Genomic DNA, 19,701 nt, shown 5'->3' on the forward strand with positions numbered 1-19,701 from the left:
CAAAATATGAAGTGTAAACACAGAATATATATAAAGAAGTTTTATTTTATTTTTAAACTAGGTACAGGATATAAAAGATATTTTAAAATTTATATCCTCTATTTATCGAGTAATTAGTAGTAAAATCTCTAAATAATAATGGTCTAGGAGCAGAGAGTCAATTTGCACTGTATAAGCACAAAATCTGGTTTTTTTACAAATCAATAGAGGAATTACACTAAAAAAGTAATTGATCATCAGCCACACTAGTTTTGGTGGGGGTCGAAAGGGTTAAAACATGAAAGAATAATTTTTTTCTTATATCATTTACCTTGACATTCCAACAGCCTGACATGCAAACAAAAATTATACTAGTGCCAGATCACCATATTGTGACCGACTGTTTGGCTGAATGTGGCAAATTTTCAGGCACTTATTATAGTTGTCTAAAGATAAACATAACTATTATTCTGACAATTGATTTCTTTTTCAGAAGAAATTTCTCTGCGGATTTCAAACAAACATCCAATTTTCTAAATAAACAATAGCCAAACCAAGATAATTGTTATAATTAATTAAAAAAATGGTGTAAATATATAAGCTTAAACAGAATTATATTTAAAATTTTTAACCTACTATTGATTATTTTAATTTAAGCCAATAATAGCCTACACTTATACATCATTACACTTCTGCTATTTCAAAAAAGTACTTGTACAATAATTCCATTTCAGGGACCAGGCTTACATTAGGTTTTGTCTAATTCCTGTAATGCAGGGATGGACATATGAAAATAGATTTTACTTGTAAGGAATTGTTATCTGATAATGAATATGTCACAATAAAATTGATTGTGTTTTCTCAGTAAATAAAACGTAAAAACATATCTACACATAAACACAAAGGGACGGACAAAAACAAAAATACTTATAATGGATGAAGCACACATTACTGGTACAGGCCACGCTGCAACTGATCCCAGAAGTTCCTTCATCTCATTATTCTATCAGGTTTCCATGTATTTTTGAGATTTTGTGGCTTTCGCAGAAAATCAAAATGGCTAAAAGGTGCCAAGAAAATAGACTTCTTAAGGATGATGGGATGGAGAAGATTCCTAGATCAGCCGCAGTTTGGCTTTTACCACTATCATGAATCTATATCTTTCTAACTATTGTACTTCTTTCTGCCTGTGTTTGGTGTATATTTTGTTGTAAATATATATAAATAAATTTTATTACAACAATAATTTTAACTATTGACTACTTAACAGAATTAATTGATGAAAATTAGGTACCTTCACTTTTATTATTTCGTGTTTTGCTGGAGAAATTATCATTTGTAATACTTGTTTTTTCATCATCATCTAAAATAATTTCATTTTGCCTAATCTTGATGAGCAAATCTAAGAAATCCATTCTCTTTATTTCATTACGTTCTCTATAGGCTACAGTCTTATGTACTAGATTTGTAATGTACTCTTTAACTTCAGACTTAATCATGGTAAATAAAGAAACATTGTGAAATATTGGGAATGATTTAACCAAATAAGATTTTAACAAGTGAGGAACATCTTTCCTCATTATATCCTTGGTGGTATGATAAAACACAGAATCCCTGCTAAACAGAGTATTCACATCAATGCCAAATGCACAACTTCCAATGACATCCATAATGAATCGTAATACTATGTCATTCACTTCCACTATATTACAGACGTCAGTCTTTTCCTCAACAGCTTTTCTAAGCTGATCACTGCACTCTTTGACGAGAAAAAACATCATCTTCATTTTACATACCGTGTATGCTGGAGTAAGTTTCATTCTCATGACTTTCCATTCATTTCCTTTCATTGTAAACAAATTGTGGTTGAGGTAGTCGGATTTGGAATTCATATCAGGAATGCAACGATCTGTGAATTGATTAAATTTCTTCGAAAGAATTTCTTTTATTAAGTCTGGGTCTTTAATAATAAGAATAGGTGAGCGCACCTCTATGATGCCTATAAATCGGTCATGACTGAACTGCTTGTACGCTTGGTCAATTGCACTGGTGTAGTGCACACGACCGAATACCAGCTGCGGTAGAGAACCAAGCGGAAACCATGCCGGCACATATGGTACACCTCTGATTCGCCAATAGTCATAGTTCTTCACAAAGTATACGAACATGAGCCAGAAAGTAAATATTGATATACAAGCAATGTCCATCACTTCACTTTCGAACAGGATCCCCATGATTCTGAAACAATGAGGTTATTTTAATTGTTAGAATTAGTACAGCAACCCATAAATTTGAATGAATTGTAAACTGGAGTTTTTTTGGAAAGAGTAAAATAGCAATGAAATAAAAATAACTATCTATTAGAAGAATTCAATAGTGAACAAGATAATTTTATTTGTTATTTTTAACTCAATGGACGTTGTTTAATTTTAACATGTCAAAAGCCTAAATATCTGTTTAACTATGTAAAACAAATAGGTACAATTATAATATCTTTATTCAAGTCTTCCTCAGTTTGGTAATTAATATTAATACAATACTATGTACAAAAAATGGGTAGTCTAAAATAAATTATTCACAATAAATTTGAAACAGTTATTTCTAAAGATTAACAGCAAGTATCAGAGTATTATTAAAACATGGAACTCAAAATACAAAAAAGTCTCTTGTCTCTCTAGATAAGAGGACAAATTTGATATCTTCTTCAAACATATAAAAGTCTTTGTAAGCAGATAATGGTTTGATTACATATTTCCAGAGGTGATTTTATCGATTTGTTGTGTTTTGCAATCTATGTAAGCCTCCACGGTTTTCCATGATAATCGGTCAAATTCATGCTAACCTAGACGCTACATTGACTGTAACTCAAACTACACATGTTTCAAGCATGGACTGGTGCAAATCAAGTACATATTCTCAAGTAAAAACTTCAAAATAGTAGAACTCAATAATGTGTTCCTATTAAAAGAAACCAGTGTCATAGATTTTACAAGAGGCATAATTTCTAGCTGCAATTTTAGATAACCATGCTTTTTACAATAGTGTCCATTTAGTATCTAAATACAAGAGGACACTGTGATGTATTTGTTATCCATGAAAACTATGCAGATAATATCTTATGTTGGCAATATAATCTAGTATATATGAATGTATCTATAAAATACAGATTTTTATGTTGTAAATTCTTTTGGCAACATTCTGAACAATTATTGGAGAGTGCTATATTCAGTGACACTCATCACAGTCAATCATCAAATGATGAGACTGATATAACATATCCTAAAGATTAGTATAAGATATGTCTCTTTTTTGTATACAATGCTAATGATAAATGACATTTTTCTCAGTTTATTTAATATTTTACTGATTTATGTAATTGTTACTGTTATTATTATTAAGATCTGTGCCAGTTAAAAAGAGGGTTCTTTCGATATTACGGGTTAGAATTGATATTGTTAGAATATAGAACACCTTTTAATGGCCTAGATAGATAAACATGACTTAAAGCAATTGTTATTAGGTTTGAAAGTGATATAATGTTTATTCCACTAAAGTACAAACGGAAATATTCAACTTAGAGAAGATTGCTTCTAGTCAGTGCTAAGCTAATTGCTTAAAACACAGAAAAAATAAAGAATTTGAGGACAGAATTCACAAGCAATGAGAAATTCAAATTTGGCCAATGAAGACATCCAGTTTTATTTTGTCACATAAAATTAGGTTCCAGGTGGAAAGGTTTGATTGCACATACAAGTTTTTTAATTAAATATAATTGTATAAATTGTCACACCAAATTTTCTAGTAGATCAGTAACACGTTCAGATATTGAATTTGGTAATGATAGGATTATTTAATTCAATATCTTTGTTCAGTTGGTACACCAATACTCAGTTCAATTAACTAACGTGGCTGTAGGGAGCCATCTTCTCATCAGATGTAAAACCGAAACAGCAGTGCCGAAATATTTAAAGAATATTATAAACTGGATAAGCAATGTTTCTATGCGGTGTGAACTAGAAAACTTGGCTGTTAGTTATAACACTGGTCACGTAACTCTAAGAACTAAGATCACCAGTTGAAGAATTTGCAACCTCTGGTCACATAAACAGATTTTAAATGATTTATTACTTCTCCCAAATATATTTTTGGGTCCTGCTCACTCCAAATCATAACTTTCCAAACACTAAAAAAATTTTCAGATTTAGGAAAAGCATGTTTTTAATTTAATGTCACTACAAAGTCTACACGAATGCTGAGTTAGTGTTTGCACAATCTGAGTTGGATATGTCCTTGTTGGATATGCTATTACACAAGTTAAGATTCTTTTTTGTGAACATTTTTATTTATACTGTCCATCCACCTCACACTGCAAATTTCTCCCTACCTCATTGTTTAATAGGATTCTCCCACAGATTTGAGGGGCAATACTAGACTGAATAAAAGAAGACTAGGCCTCTCCTTTGCACATAACATTTACTTTGGTTTTTATCGAGGGGGTTCATACTAATTCTCTATTAAAAAATATATTGAGACTTTGCATATAAAAATAAATAAAATAAGGGTCACATTAAAACTTGTTGAATCCAGATCTCCAAGTCTTATACGTTATATTTTTAACATTAACGCAGACGAGTACATTGTCAAAATCCATTTATACATGGACATCCATCTAGCTATAGTATACAATGTTAGGACTTTGACTATAGAGCAGCACAATGTATAATGTTGGTACACACTTTACAAAATACTCCTGTAACCATTGGTAACATTTTTATTTGATGGTAAAACAATGTTTGCTACATTCTAAGAGGTGTTAAAGTAATTTAAAAAGTTTATGTTTTGTCCTCATTACTGTAGGTTAATATATTGCTGTATTTGATTCTAAATTAATACAATAAACCAAATTCACAAAAAGAAATTTGTGTTTTTAACCATGTTTTTTACTGGTTCATATAATGTTATGTGACTAAAAATTATGAATTTGATTCATTTAACTGAATAAATAATTACTTAGGTTGTTACTGCTCCTCTCTCTTCAATCCTCTTTTTAACCTTATTCTACCTGTCAGTGCCTGTTTAAATTCCGATTGACCTTTTATCACATAAAAATAAATACAGTTTTAAAACAACATAAAACATAACATTAACATTATATAAGTGTGAGTGTATATATGTAATTGTAGCTCAACCAGCAAACCTAAGTACCATTCTCTAGAACAACTGCCGTTTATGTCATATCCTCATGAGGCCAGTAGACTGGTATTGTGCTGTTGGTGTTTATTGTGGTATGCAACTTAAAATATCACTCTGTGACGTATTGTACTACAAAACATCAATTCAACAATGATAGGAGAGGTTAACAGTATAAACTTGCTTACCTAAGGTATGTATTACTCACATCAAAATAATAAACCACCAAGCTTGTTGTTTAACTGCACTCACTTGTTGACATAGCAGTGTCTTAATGACTTCATTTTGTTTGTGCAGTCAGATATTTGTTATCAGGTTAGTTCCATGCCCCCCCCCCACATTGTCTCACCACTAATCTATCAACTATTTTAGTCTTTTTGACCTTCACCAAACTCAATCTGTTCACACCACATATCATTTTGGAAACTAACTTTCAAAGATCTAAAAAGTAGTGACAACATTAAATATTACCAATACTACAAACTATAAGCTCAGACTAATTACACATGATTATCTGTTGTTAATTATTTGTATCAAAAGTCTATTTTAAGTAACATTATTCTTAATTAAATATAGGTACTGATGGTTGAATTAAGTCTAAAGAGTACATAAATTTTAACCAAACTTATTAGTATTTCATAAAAAAATGTCTTAAAGTGTTCAGTTTGTTAAAATTATTTATATTTCAAACTTATTGTATTTACCAAACATAATATGTAATATATTTATATTATGTCTATTTAGTGACCTTACAACGTTAGAATGTATGTATAAAACTTGTAATTGTATCATATGATAACACAACAAATGATTTAACCATCACTTAAGATTGTGTAACAGTTGTCTAACCAGTTTAAAGTGTTGTTTTTAATTATCACATTAACTTTATATATGTCTTTAAAAAATCAAATAAGCAAAGTATTTAAATATTTAGGACTTTGTTGCTGCACTTGTCAAGAATAATTACTATTTCTAATATTTATTTTACATTTTTATAAGCAATGTTTTAACTCAGCATCTTAATCAGCTTAATCATAGTTTGTGGCTGATTAGTGAGTTCTAAGCTTAGGCAAATTAGTGAGTGATGACTTTGCAACTTTCTTTTTAATGAATAGTGACAGAAGAATGTATAAGCTACTGCAGGAAAAAAAGCTTTATTTAGATTTTTTGACATAAGATAAAAGGATATTTTGTCTGTTTAGTGAAAGTGCACATTTATCGTTCACACTCATACATTTTATATGAGTAATAAAACATTTTATTCGTGTTTATTTTTATAATCTTTCATTTAAATAGTTGTTAGTACCGTTCTAACATTTAACTGATTTTAACACGCTCTCGTGAAGATTCATAGTAGGAATATTTTACAATTTTAGAGTAATCTAGACCCCAGTTCTGAAAGTGTTAATAATGTAATTAACTATCTAGACTGTTTGTGTATACAAACGCCTGATTATGAACACAAGTGACAAGTTGGTGTCAAACTGTAAAACAAGCTTGTACACTTGTAATTAAATATAATAAACACTTTATGAATTATCACACACCACAACTTCACTATTGTGTTTTATCGGCCTGAAAGTATAGTAAATACTTGATGTTATCAATATTGACCCAACTTAATCATCTACTTAACGTGCTTACCTGCTGTAGACCCATCCAGGCCGATGGGTCTGAGGCAGCAGGACTTTGATGAGGACGTACTAGAATCGATTACAATGGACATCCTATCATTCTGTGGTCCAAGAATGCATGAATGTTTCTTTTATGAAAACTTTACAGCTAGTAGCTGTTTTCACTACTAGAGCATACAAGTTTATAATTTTTTAACATTGATTCACTTCTTTCCAGTTCTATGTTATAAAACGTATAATAAAAAATAAAAATAAATACTACTTTCTAAAACTAAAAATATACTCTACTTATTATATGGTTAATTGCTGACAGTTGAATTTTCATTGGAACAAATCAATAGTCGGTATACAAATAGCCCAGCATTATATATAAAAACTATAAATTCATTACTACTGTAAACAACAAACACACTGAAAATCATCCCACTACTATGTGGACTTCGTTGTCTTCATCTCTGTGGCCCTCTCCAAATCTAGCATACCTCATCTTCACTTGGTTTTCAGTAAGCTCTATTGTGAAGCTTGACTAGGATTTCTGGCACAAGAAGAAAGAAAAGAGAAAGTGCGATTGTGACAGATGGTAGGGGACTGAGTGAACTATTCAGCACAACAAAAATACTTTCTATCATAATAGTAAACAGGTTTAAAATTTACAATTAGTGTATTTGCTAGCTGCTAGACTTTCTTATTGATGATTTCCTTGTTTATTACAATCAATCTTAGTTTATTTATCTGTTCTTTTAAGAACTGTAGTTCATTTTTTTATTACTTCATTCAAATTTGATCTCACAAATTTTATCTTGATTCACAAATGCTAGTTATTACACTTGACTTGGACAACAACATTTAAAAAACCCCAAACTTTATTAATAAAATACAATCATCCAACTAATTAGTAAAGTGACTTTTGTTTATGCCTTGTTCATAATAATGAACAAAGTCTTCACCTTTGTCAATGAATCAGATGTCTCATAATAGTTTCAGCAGATACTTTATCACTCCAAATATACTGGTCCTGAACAATTTAAAACAATTTTCTTGTCTGGAATCATCTCAGTCTTTCTTGTCTCAGTAATTTAAATACTGCCAGTCTGCCCATGATATCTTTAAAAACTGTCATATTCGCACACTTAAGACTGAAATTCATCCCTCCTTGAGATTAGTGAAGCAATATAAATACAATTAGAATGCATGGAGTGTTTTTGGAGGTTTTTTCAGAAATTCAATGACTGAATTGTCTCATCACATTTTTCCAAATAGTTTCTTGCCTGACATGGACCAAAGTTTGTATGATTTGCTAATCCTTAACAGACAATTTTAGCTTCATTCAACCTCCTCCTTCACCTGAAGTTTTTCAATGTCCTCATGGTTGAGAGGAACTGTCGATTTTCATATTTGCAACGTAGTCATAGATTTGAGTTCTTCCAAAGCTCTAAGAATCTGCGAGACATATAATTTAAATATGGAGCTACATTTAAATTAGACTTACCTCATGGAATGTATTTTAATTAAGTATGCATAATATGTATTGTTCATTGTTTGAAATTTGTTATTGACAATGGATGGTTTGAAAGAACAGTAGGATTTTGGACATTTGCCATAGTTATGTTACAAAAAAGCATAACACTACATTCTGAGGATTGAAATCCACCCTCTTCCTCAGATGCAAAAAATTCATAAGACACTCAAAGAATAAATATGTGGCAATGGACTATCACCCAAAATTATAATAACAATAAAGTTTTGTCAGGAACCAATTAAAAATGATTTTAACTTTGGGTACCACTCCACTGTCACATTTTTTAAAGTTTTTAACGTCTTAAAACGCTTTTTACACCTGTGGAGGCAGGTAGATTTCAATTCTCAAAATTTAGTGTTATACTTTATAGTTACATATAACAATGGCAAATGTCTGAAACCCTACAATGTAATTGTTGATATAAATTTGAACATAACATGCTCACACCAACATATGCTACTAATAACTAGTAAAGTCATTAGTGGCTCGTGACCAATATTTTTGAAATGCCAATATGGATTACTAAAGGCCCACAAATATTTGTACGTCATTTTATCTTACAGGCCGTTGAGTTAGAATAATAATACATGTTTAAAGTAATAAAAAGTCCTGTAAAATAATTCATAAAGTTTATTTTAATAATTGTTAACTGGAAAAGACATTTTAAAATTAACTCATCAAATTTAAAATTGTTAATATAGGCAATAGAATTAAATTTGCACCTTTAAGACTTGTATTAAAACAAAGAAGACATTAAAGGTATTTTATCTGGATGCAGCAAGTAGAGATGGAAGTACAGTTCAGGTAAAAAAAAAAAACAGTTTGGATTATTACTCAGAATCACTGCTCTGGTAAACCATTTGTAGCTAATGATCAAGTTTTTAATGAAATTAAGTCAAGGCATGTCATGGAAACACATCCATTAATAGGATTTGATTTTCAAATATTTTACATTTACCCTACAAAAAAGGGTAGAAGTACATCATACCTCATGTCGCACTTCACCGAGGTTATACACCTAACTATCTAATTTCTTTCTTATGATCTCCTGTGTACAGACAGACAGACAATATACAGAAAAGAAATTTTTACATTTCCTCTGCAGACAAAAAAGAAATTGTGTCAGCCTACTGAGTGATAGGCTTCAAGAGGCTCAACCAGATTCCACGGTTGGACATGCCCCATCTAAAACACTTGTCTAAAAATACATGAAGTTTCAATAAGAGTTTAATCTACAGATTACATCTTTTTCGAGATATCTTGCCACATGATATATTCACATTTTTATTACTGTTAGACTTCACACTAGTGTTCAAATAATATAAGTTCTGGTGAGTTAGAGAGTACTGTACTACAATGCAAGCGTGCACTGAAATAGAATCTCGTCATCGACTTTTACAATTTACTTTTCACTTTATTATATTATTTTTTACTATATGAGTAAGCTACATGTGTTGATATGTCCCATGTTAAAATCTTATGATTGTAATCTGCTTGTTTACAAAACGTTTTATTCTGCTATTTCTAATTGCCAACATGGTTACCCATAAGACCAGTGTAAAAATATTTCCTAACACTCAGCCAAATTCTTTGAGGTGACATGTATTATCATTGACCTCACCATTGCATATGTAGAAATCAAGCTTCATGGAAAATTTCAAGTCTAGTCAGTCTAAGTGTAGTCTAGTCTTCAAGTCAGTTGGCTTTCGAGATATTATCTTAATTATGGACAGACAAAAATGAAATTTTTCCAGCCCCTCAAGTGATAGGCTTTGCTTACAACTCAGTCAATAAAATACCCAAAATATAAAAAAATTAACCATCATGAAAAAGTTAAAAATTAAAAACATACACTGGAAAAATATTTGGATCTTAGTATATTCTTTAAAAAATTATTACTATTAATAAACCAGGAGTAATTCTATGCTAAGAAATATAAGATTACCTGAAACATTTTTTTGGTCTAAAGCCATCTGAGAACACATAAGTAGTCTTATTATATACAATCAATTTTGTACATAAATGATGTTTATTGATTGTTTCAGAATGTGCAATAACTCAGTTGAGGGGCATTTAAATTGTGCCAACATGTGCTGTGGGCGAGGCTATGAGACAAGAACTGTAGAGAAAGTGGAACGTTGTCACTGCAAATACTACTGGTGCTGCTACGTAAAATGTAAGACTTGTCGAAGCTGGGTGAATATCAACCGATGTAATTGAACTACATAAACATGTGCTGTGAGCGAGGCTATGAGACAAGAACTCTGGAGAAAGTGGAACGTTGTCACTGCAAATACTACTGGTGCTGCTACGTAAAATGTAAGACTTGTCGAAGCTGGGTGAATATCAACCGATGTAACTGAATTAAACATGTGCTGTGGGCGAGGCTATGAGACAAGAACTGTGGAGAAAGTGGAACATTGTCACTGCAAATACTACTGGTGCTGCTACGTAAAATGTAAGACTTGTCGAAGCTGGGTGAATATCAACCGATGTAATTGAACTACATAAACATGTGCTGTGAGCGAGGCTATGAGACAAGAACTCTGGAGAAAGTAGGTTTTCACTGCAAATACTACTAGTGCTTCTACGTAAAATGTGAAACTTGTCAAAGCTGGGTGACTATCAACCGATCTAACTGAACTAAACATATTCTGTAAGCCAGGCTATGAGACGAGAACAGTTCAGAGAGTGGAACGCAAATACTTTTTGTGCTGCTATGTCAAATGTAACAATTGTCAAAGCTGGGTGCATTTCAATTTCAACAATGTAACTGATTCGTGTGGAAATGTACTGCAATGGACTAAAACAATGTAGTAAAACAAGAACAGTCAAACTAGCAGTGAAATTGAAAGTATCAATCATTCACTGCTGCTGCAAGATCTAACCAAGCTATCCTGGTAACCAATACGATATAATATGACCAATTTTGGACGTTGAAAGACAACATTTATAAAGTATAATTAATTAACTAGATAAACTAGTTGTATTGGATTACATTTTTGAAATCAACCTCACAATTTTTAAAAGATATTCATGTTACTTACAAGCTGTCATGTTGTAAATACTGCTACAGGTAATGTTGCTGTATAGTGTTTTACTGGATAAACCACATTTTATAATTCGATAATTTGATTTTTTGTATCCCAAAGGTAAAAATCTCAATAATAAAGAGAGATAGAACACATTTCTGTACAAATTATTGGTGATTCCATCTCAGCCCCATAAGGCAGGATCTAGTATCTTTACAGAGTGTTAAAGCTAATAACAGCTTAAGAATTATTTATGTAGAAAAGTTAAAATAATGCCAATGTACAACTCACATTTTTTTGTTCAATACATTGACAGACGGCAGACGCCTTACAGTGTACTGAGTGTTAACCCTTTGACCGCTGTAGATTGTGCAGCCAGCTGCACTGAGTTTTTCTTAGCCGAACTTCCTCAGACGGCACCGTGTGATCGTTTCATTCACCTTTGGTAACCATATTATGTTGTACATAACTATTTTATTGCTTTTGTTAATTATTTTTTAGTGTATTTAGATTTCACTCCAAAAAAATATTTGAAAGTGTATTGGCCTATTTTGACAGTTTATTCCAAGGTTGTTTTACTATAGGACAATTATAAATTACAATCCTAGAAATTTGAATTCATGTATTCTGAAAAATATGGAATGACACATAAAGTGACACCCCTCCCCCTCCTACCTACCAGACCCCACCCAAAGCCACACAAGATCTCGCTCCAACTCTCAGCTAACTAAAACCCACATCGATAGCTGATTGGCACAGGAAGATAGCTCACGTGACTGCCAGATAGTGCTGATAGCGCGGTGCGATAATATTTTAGTATTTTAATATTGTGAACATGTTTCAACGCCCAGTATGAACCTGAAAACTTATAACCATTCTCACAATTATTGGCAATACAGGGGGAAAATACTAAGAAAAAGAAGAAGAATACTTTTTACATCCATTATTGTTTTCAGTTTATCTGATTAATTAATGTGTGTATAAGATATAAAAATACAAACTTAAATATTTTTATTTCAATAATTATTCATATTTTCAAAATCAAGATTAAAATATTAAATAAATTATTTTAAAATGGTTATAAAACAGGAGGATTTCATAAATTTTCATGCATAATTTCACAAATTTGGAAATTTAATTGATGTAAGAACAGAAGTTATCTAGCTCAAAAATAGACAAAACATTTAGTTTCTCATGTGTTGTCATAGGATAGTAAAAAATGCCAAATTATAACTCCATAAATTAAAACTGTTTTAGAGTATGGGATGTTTTAGGAGAAAAAAACAAAGAGATGGAAAATGCATTACAAAACATATGTTTATAAGGACTTTTTTTAACCAGAGAATAATATTTTGAATATTCTGTATATCTAAGGGATTTATACAAATGACAAAGAGCATGGGGTAAGTTATTTTAATAAAAATAGTTTCCACCTATCCTGAAAACCAAAAGTCAATTATTTAAATATGCCTATTTTTCGTTAATACAAAATTTACAGCAATAAACAAAATATGTCTTTTTGAGGCCAAGAATTTGTCCTAGACATTGTTCAAAAAGGTGTTATACACTGCATACTAATTAACATCCAAATGATGATTGCATTCAACACTAAATATAGAGATAGTGTTAAGTCACTGATTGACATTGTTCAAATAGGTGTTATACACTGCATACTAATTAACATCCAAATGATGATTGCCTTCAACACTAAATATAGAGATAGTGTTAAGTTACTGATTGACATTGTTCGAATAGGTGTTAAACACTGCATACTAATTAACATCCAAATGATTATTGCCTTCAACACTAAATATAGAGATAGTGTTAAGTTACTGATTGACATTGTTCAAATAGGTGTTATACACTGCATACTAATGAACATCCAAATGATGATTGCCTTCAACACTAAATATAGAGATAGTGTTAAGTTACTGATTGACATTGTTCAAATAGGTGTTATACATTGCATACTAATGAACATCCAAATGATGATTGCCTTCAACACTAAATATAGAGATAGTGTTAAGTTACTGATTGACATTGTTCTACTGATTCATATTACAATCTGCTGATTGCTATACTTAATACAAATTTACATATCTAGTGTTAGCAATTCACTCTTCAGATATAATAGTTGTTGTAATATTATGACAACATATTCTGGTTTTATTGGATGTACTACCAGGTAATTAGTCACAATTACAACTTTTCAATAATTTAAATTTTTATTACTTATTAAAAAATAAAGAATTTATTACACAATAATATACCTTTGTATAAAAAAGTGTTTTTTATAATATATTTTACATCTGACAGTATTTGGAAATGCGTTTATTGGATGGAGTTTTTAAAATTACTAATAAATGATAAAAATAGAAGAGAAACTATTAATATTGAAGAAAAATATTTTTATATACCGGGTGTCCCAAAAGTCAACGACAACATTAAAAAGGGTGATATGCCAGCCAATGAGTAACTCAAATAACAAAACGACACTAGTAAAATTTGCTTAGTTTTTGAGATATTGACACTTTTTCGGAAACCACAAAAACAGCTACTTTAGATGTATATTTTATGCACTCCTGTTACAAAACTAGGACATTTGTTTTTATGTTATCTTTAAATTAAAAAAAAATAATGTCAGGAAATCCAATTAAACTGAAAAACAGGTGAATGCCATCACCGTTACCTCATTGAACTAAAAGTAAATTCAATTTTAAGGTACTTATTATAATCAATCTTCTCGTTCAATAATTTGTGTTTTAAAGAAAAACCCGTCACTACACTGACATGTTTATTTAAAAACATTTTCATGATGGGGGATTTCATGCTGTGGTTTCCACAAAAGTGTCATTATCTCGAAAACTAGGCAAATTTTACTAGGATCATGTTATGTTATTTGAGTTACTCATTGGCTGGCCTATCACCCCTTTTCAGTGGCGTAGCGAAGGGGGGGGTCCGGACCCCCCCCCGGAAATTTTCTGACATATTAAAAAATAAAGCATGGAGCAGGAGAAAAAAAGGAGAGTTATCATTTACTCTCTGACATATTAAAAAATAAAGCATGGAGCAGGAGAAAAAAAGGAGAGTTATCATTTACTCTTGTTTACAAACATTAAATTGATTGATTTAATTGATTAAAGTGACCGTTGTTAAAAATATAATTGTCCTTTTGTTTAAATCATAAAGTATCAAACGATACTTATGGGCTCGGCCTTTCGGATAGTGTAGTGTAATCACGGTATTGCTATAGAGCGCGGTCACGTGACGTCGCAAAGCAACCTAAATTGTAACACGGCAAACATTCGACCTCCAGCGCTCGTTGTGTCAACAACTCCTGAAACAACATGAGTGACATCTTCAAGAAGATGGGACAGCGTGCCTTTGAAAGCGCAGCCAACTAAGAGGCCTAGCTCTCCACCTGCCGGCTCGGCGCCTAAGAAGGTCGCTGCTCCTGCAAAGGGCCTTTTTAAAGGCCACAACGTCACCACTGCTACTGTGACATCTGACCAACCTACGGCTTCGGTTTCTACGCCCAGGATACCCTTGCTGTTCCTGGACAGTGTTCCGGACTGGCCTACCCACGCCAAGAAGAGGAGTTGGCGCGGGACGGCCTGACGACAACATTCCGCGGTGCTCACTATCGCTTGAAAGTGACCACTGTGGAGGACTTCAGGGCGGTTCAGCGGTACCTATGTTTCAATAAGCTGCCCTTCTACACTCACAACCTTGGGCATGAAAGATCGCTTAAGGTTGTGATCAGCGGACTGCCCGACACCGATGATGTGGAGCTCTTCGATGTTTTAACTGACGAGAGCTTCGCCGTCGACGAGGTTGCACGACATCGGACAGCCAGGGGACCTACCAGGAGCTGGCTGATCACGCTGACCAGGGACAGTGAGCGAGAGAACCCTGACACCAAGAGAGCTTGCCAAATCTACAACGTGAAAAGCCTGCTCCATATCAGGGTCTCAGTCACTGTCTACAAGAAGCCGGTCGGCCCGCCGCAGTGCTACAGGTGCCAAGGTTTTGGCCACGGCTCCGGCAACTGCGGGAGGCTGAGAAAATGCGTCCGCTGCGGGGAAAATTCACAACGCCAACTATCGTGGGTGTCCAGCCTACAAGGAGGCCAGAGCGGCAGCTGTCCAGTTAGGCCGCAAGTCCCGGCCAACCTAACCAGCGGCGAGGCAATCAACGGCCCAGCCGCCCAAGCGACCAGCGCGGGACGAGTCACCAGCGGACTCCGTATCGGAGAATGAAGCTGAGGACGACATGCCGCAGAAGAAGAAGCGCCGGAGGAAACCCCAGAACCCAGCCAACCGACTTCCTCACCCGCCTTCCGGCCACACAGAGGCCCAGGGCGACTCCCAGGCAGAAACTAGAGTGGCCAAATACACCAGCCACTCCGCCGCAACAAACGGAGGCGCCAGCAGCTGATGCAGCAGCAGAAGCAGCCGCCCTCGCCCAGCGCAGCCTACAAGCCGTCTTGAAATAGCTCACCCGGCTCTTCAATGAAGCAGTGGCCCTCAGTGGCACACCGACCAGCTGCTAGACTGCTGCAGGAGCAAATTGTTCCAGTTGACAGGCAAATCATTGAGCTCAACTGCTCAGATACTGCCCACAGACCAGGAGGAGTGCCCAGAGGCTATCCTAGCGACCCGACTTGCACTTGGACAGTTTAAATTAGCGACCACTTCGTTCAAATTCATCTTGGGGACGTAAGAATTAAGTCACGACGTTGATTTTAGTGTCATTAAACTGTAGACGTGTATATAATTATCGAAAATAATATAAAAAATCACTTTCGGTCGGAAAATACACTTTAAAAGCTCTACTGATAAGAAGTTCCGACTACTTCGGATTTCACTGACTGAGGTATTATTTCATTTTCCTTAGTATATTCCGATCGGAAGTGATTATTTTTGTTGTTTTTCTCGATAATTTTATATTAGTCGGCGTTGAATTAATACCTAAAATCAATGTCCTAATTATAAATACCACTTTTACCTTAACCAGTGAAATCCAAAATCATCAAAACTTGAATCTGTTCAAAGCTTTTCTTCAGTATTTACCGACCGGAAGTGATTTTTTGTCGATAATTATATAGGTAGTCGAGTACAGTTTTTAATGATAACAAAAAAATCGTCGTCCTAACTCAAATAAAAATACCACGTTTACCTCAATAACTTAAGTCTGAAGTAGTTTAAGTTCTAATCATTAGAGTTTTTCAAGTGTATTTTATTTCCGACCGAAATGATGTTTTGGATTTTTTTCCGATAATTATATATTCGTTTACAGTGTAATGATACAAAAAATCGTCATTATAACTCATTCATAAATACCTTAATCAGTGAAATCCAAAGTAGCCGAACTTCTAATCAGTAGAGTTTTTCCGGTGCATTTTCCGACCGTTAGTTTGATCTGTACCCGAGCAACGCTTGAAAATTGCCCTCCTTTTCTAAAGGGTTTCGACCGTCAGTGGCCCAATGTCCCCGAAGGGGTATTTCATTTTTTCCACAGAATATAGTTGTGTCAATTATAAGCTTGAGTGAAGCTCTGTTTTGTTCTTTTTCTTTCTTATCCAGTGAATCCAACATCACTTTGGTGCCTTATACTCGGCCAGAATCGAACTTTGTAAAGTTTCTGTAGCTATACAAGAAAATTTGTGGTACTAGATTTGCTGTGAAAGTTGAATTTGCCTATTACATCTTTCCACTTTCTATAAGGCATAGTTACTAAAGCCCATATTTTTGGTATTTACCTTTTACCAGTGAACTCATTGGAAAATAACACACAAAACGTCCCCCGGATCTCCCGGTTTCGAAACCCCCCCGAACGAAATTTCTGGCTACGATACTGCCCCTTTTAATATTTTAATATTATCGTTTACTTTTGGGACACCCTGTATAAGTAAGAATTATATAGATATAAGTAAGAGTCTATATAAATAATAAATTCTACAAATAATATTATGAATACTTAAATATGTATACATAAAATCTTGTTCTCCATCACTCAGACTATTCTTTAAAACTATTCTTGTTCTTGAAATTCTGAAACAGACAAAATTGTAATGATGTATAACATGTCAATATTGGTAGTTAGATTTTTCATAAAACATCCAAGACAACTGTACTTTACCTAGTTAATGTAGAAAATGTTTCTCGAAGGTATTGCAAAATAAAATCCAATATTATACTGTATCGTATTTCTAGAAGTTGAAGCTATTCAGATAGAAATCAAGAACTGAATGTATCTAAATTTAAATTCAACCAAGAAGTAATATACATTAACTTTTGTATGAAACATAAATACATTATAAGGAGACATGTTGAATAAAACTGCTTATTTTTATTCTGAGATTTAATTTGATTCAATATTAATACTTTTGCCTGCTAGTGTTTTTAATGTATACAAATACTTTAATAAAGCAAATATGTTTCAACGTCCATCTGACAAATTGAATATATTAACATATTTCCCTGGAATGTGCTGAGTATTATGAAGACCACTCTTGAGTTAATATTAGGCCAGAAACAGATCACTGTGAGGCAAAATCATGCAAAGCTCTTACACAAACACAAGATCCGAGAGTTGCCACTGGTTAATGTCATCATACAGAACAAGAATTTGTACAGCTACACTGTCAATATTTCTGAAAATCTTTCAAGATAAACTCACAAAGATATCAGTTGAAACATTACCATTACAGAGTTATCAGTACTACAATATGAAAAATAATAGCCTCCCTCATAAGAGACCAAACGGAAACTACCATTCATACTCGTATGGCTATTCTTTGAAGCATTTCTCAAAAGATTAAAGTGAACATTACAAAAATGTGCATATTATCAAGTACAAAAATTATATTCGTACTATTTTCATATGTCAGTTTAATTTTTAAAATGTTGATTTAAATCAAAATAATTTATGTATTTAATATTAATGATCAGTTCTTAACAATTAATGAAAGAACAGAGTCACCTCCTGAGCAATGTGAGCCAGCTCCTTGGCCTTGGTTGGCCCTGTCTGCTGCACCAGTTTAAAGAACAGACCATCTTGATGGCTCAGCAGCTCATGGGGGTGGTCAAATTCCTGCAACACTCAAGTATTTAAGTAATTCACCAATATTTAAGTAATTTTTAAGTGTAAAAGTATTTGAAATATTCCTTTATTGTGTAACTAATTCTCATTATATCAATATTTGCACTTTAAATTGCATGATGTGGACTTACAACAACAGAGCCGGCATCCATGACAAGGACTCTGTTGGAGTCGATGATAGTGTTCAGTCTGTGAGCTACAGTTAGCACAGTACAATGAGCAAATCTGTGGCGAATCGTGCTTTGGATCAGTGCATCAGTTCTGGAACAAGAATAAACATATAAACTTGGTCAAAGAATTTGGTTCTTTAAATGTCATATTGACAGTTTTGTTTGTCTGTTTAGAGTTAAATCAAATATATGGGTTTAAATGTTTATGTTGCTTTATTTTGATGAAATTGTACATTTAGAAATAGTACGTGAAATTTTTTACACAACTCACTGAGGATCAACATTGGCGGTAGCTTCGTCCAGAACCAGAATTTTATTGTCACGCAGAATGGCTCGTGCTAGGCACACCAACTGCCTCTGACCTACACTGAAATTTCCTCCCCCCTCTGTCACCTGAGTGTCCAAGTGTAGCATTTCTGACCTTTTTATGTTTTCATTCAATTTTATCTATAACAATAATAAAAATGGACATTATAATAAAATATTTACATTAATTAATTTTTCATTAAACACATGGTAAATATGAAACTAATACACCGGTTGGACATAGCATTTAAGTGAATACAATTTATTCTAATACATGCAAACAAGATTTTAAAATAGACTCTTCAGCTTCAGTGCATTTGGCTTTTCTCAAAACCTATTAACTTTCACTGAATGCTCAGAAGTTTGCCATTAATGACATTCACTACTATCAACAATCATCTTCAGAGAAACATTTTGTATTTTGCTTATATACTTAATTATTGTATTCCACTAGCTTCTTCTTTCTATATCCATAAGTTAAACACACTCCAGACTTTGGATCAGCATGGGAGGCTTTCTGTTCTTTCTGAAAAGACAATATCCTGGCTCGAGTGCGGCACACAATGGAGCAAGTTTAACATTTCCAATTTCAATATAGAGGTAGTAAAGGTGGAGTTTCAAAGCTAACTTCAACTCATTCAAAAGGTAACATGCATATAAACAAATATATACCAAGACAGAAATCCGCTTTCATCATTAACTATTGGGAGAGACTGCCAAACACTCAGACGATTTAACTTCATTGTAGCTGATTTTAAATACACAAA

General features: G+C 33.3%; 2 protein-coding genes across 3 annotated transcripts in view; one reads left to right on the forward strand and one right to left on the reverse strand.

Annotated features, from left to right (window-relative positions):
- LOC124359634 (protein Wnt-11b-2-like) overlaps positions 1-10,546 on the forward strand; it is a 45,171-nt gene extending 34,625 nt beyond the window's left edge. Inside the window, exon 5 of the mRNA XM_046812537.1 lies at positions 10,368-10,546. Within this exon, the coding sequence (XP_046668493.1) occupies positions 10,368-10,542 (175 nt within the window). The 3' untranslated portion in view covers positions 10,543-10,546. The remainder of the gene's footprint in view (positions 1-10,367) is intronic.
- Positions 2,082-19,701, reverse strand: part of LOC124359632 (ATP-binding cassette sub-family C member 4-like) — a 114,865-nt gene continuing 97,245 nt past the window's right edge. The window contains exons 25-29 of one of the 2 annotated variants that reach the window (XM_046812536.1): positions 18,900-19,075; positions 18,590-18,719; positions 18,339-18,449; positions 17,348-17,407; positions 2,082-2,217 (exon numbers count right to left, since the gene is read on the reverse strand). In XM_046812536.1, the coding sequence (XP_046668492.1) occupies positions 17,375-17,407; positions 18,339-18,449; positions 18,590-18,719; positions 18,900-19,075 (450 nt within the window). In that variant the 3' untranslated portion in view covers positions 2,082-2,217; positions 17,348-17,374. Of the gene's footprint in view, positions 2,218-17,347; positions 17,408-18,338; positions 18,450-18,589; positions 18,720-18,899; positions 19,076-19,701 lie in introns of those variants that run through there. The other variant, XR_006922179.1, reaches the window with a different exon arrangement.

The sequence above is a fragment of the Homalodisca vitripennis genome, chromosome 4, assembly GCF_021130785.1.
Source record: "Homalodisca vitripennis isolate AUS2020 chromosome 4, UT_GWSS_2.1, whole genome shotgun sequence".
Classification (NCBI taxonomy): Eukaryota; Metazoa; Arthropoda; class Insecta; order Hemiptera; family Cicadellidae; genus Homalodisca; species Homalodisca vitripennis.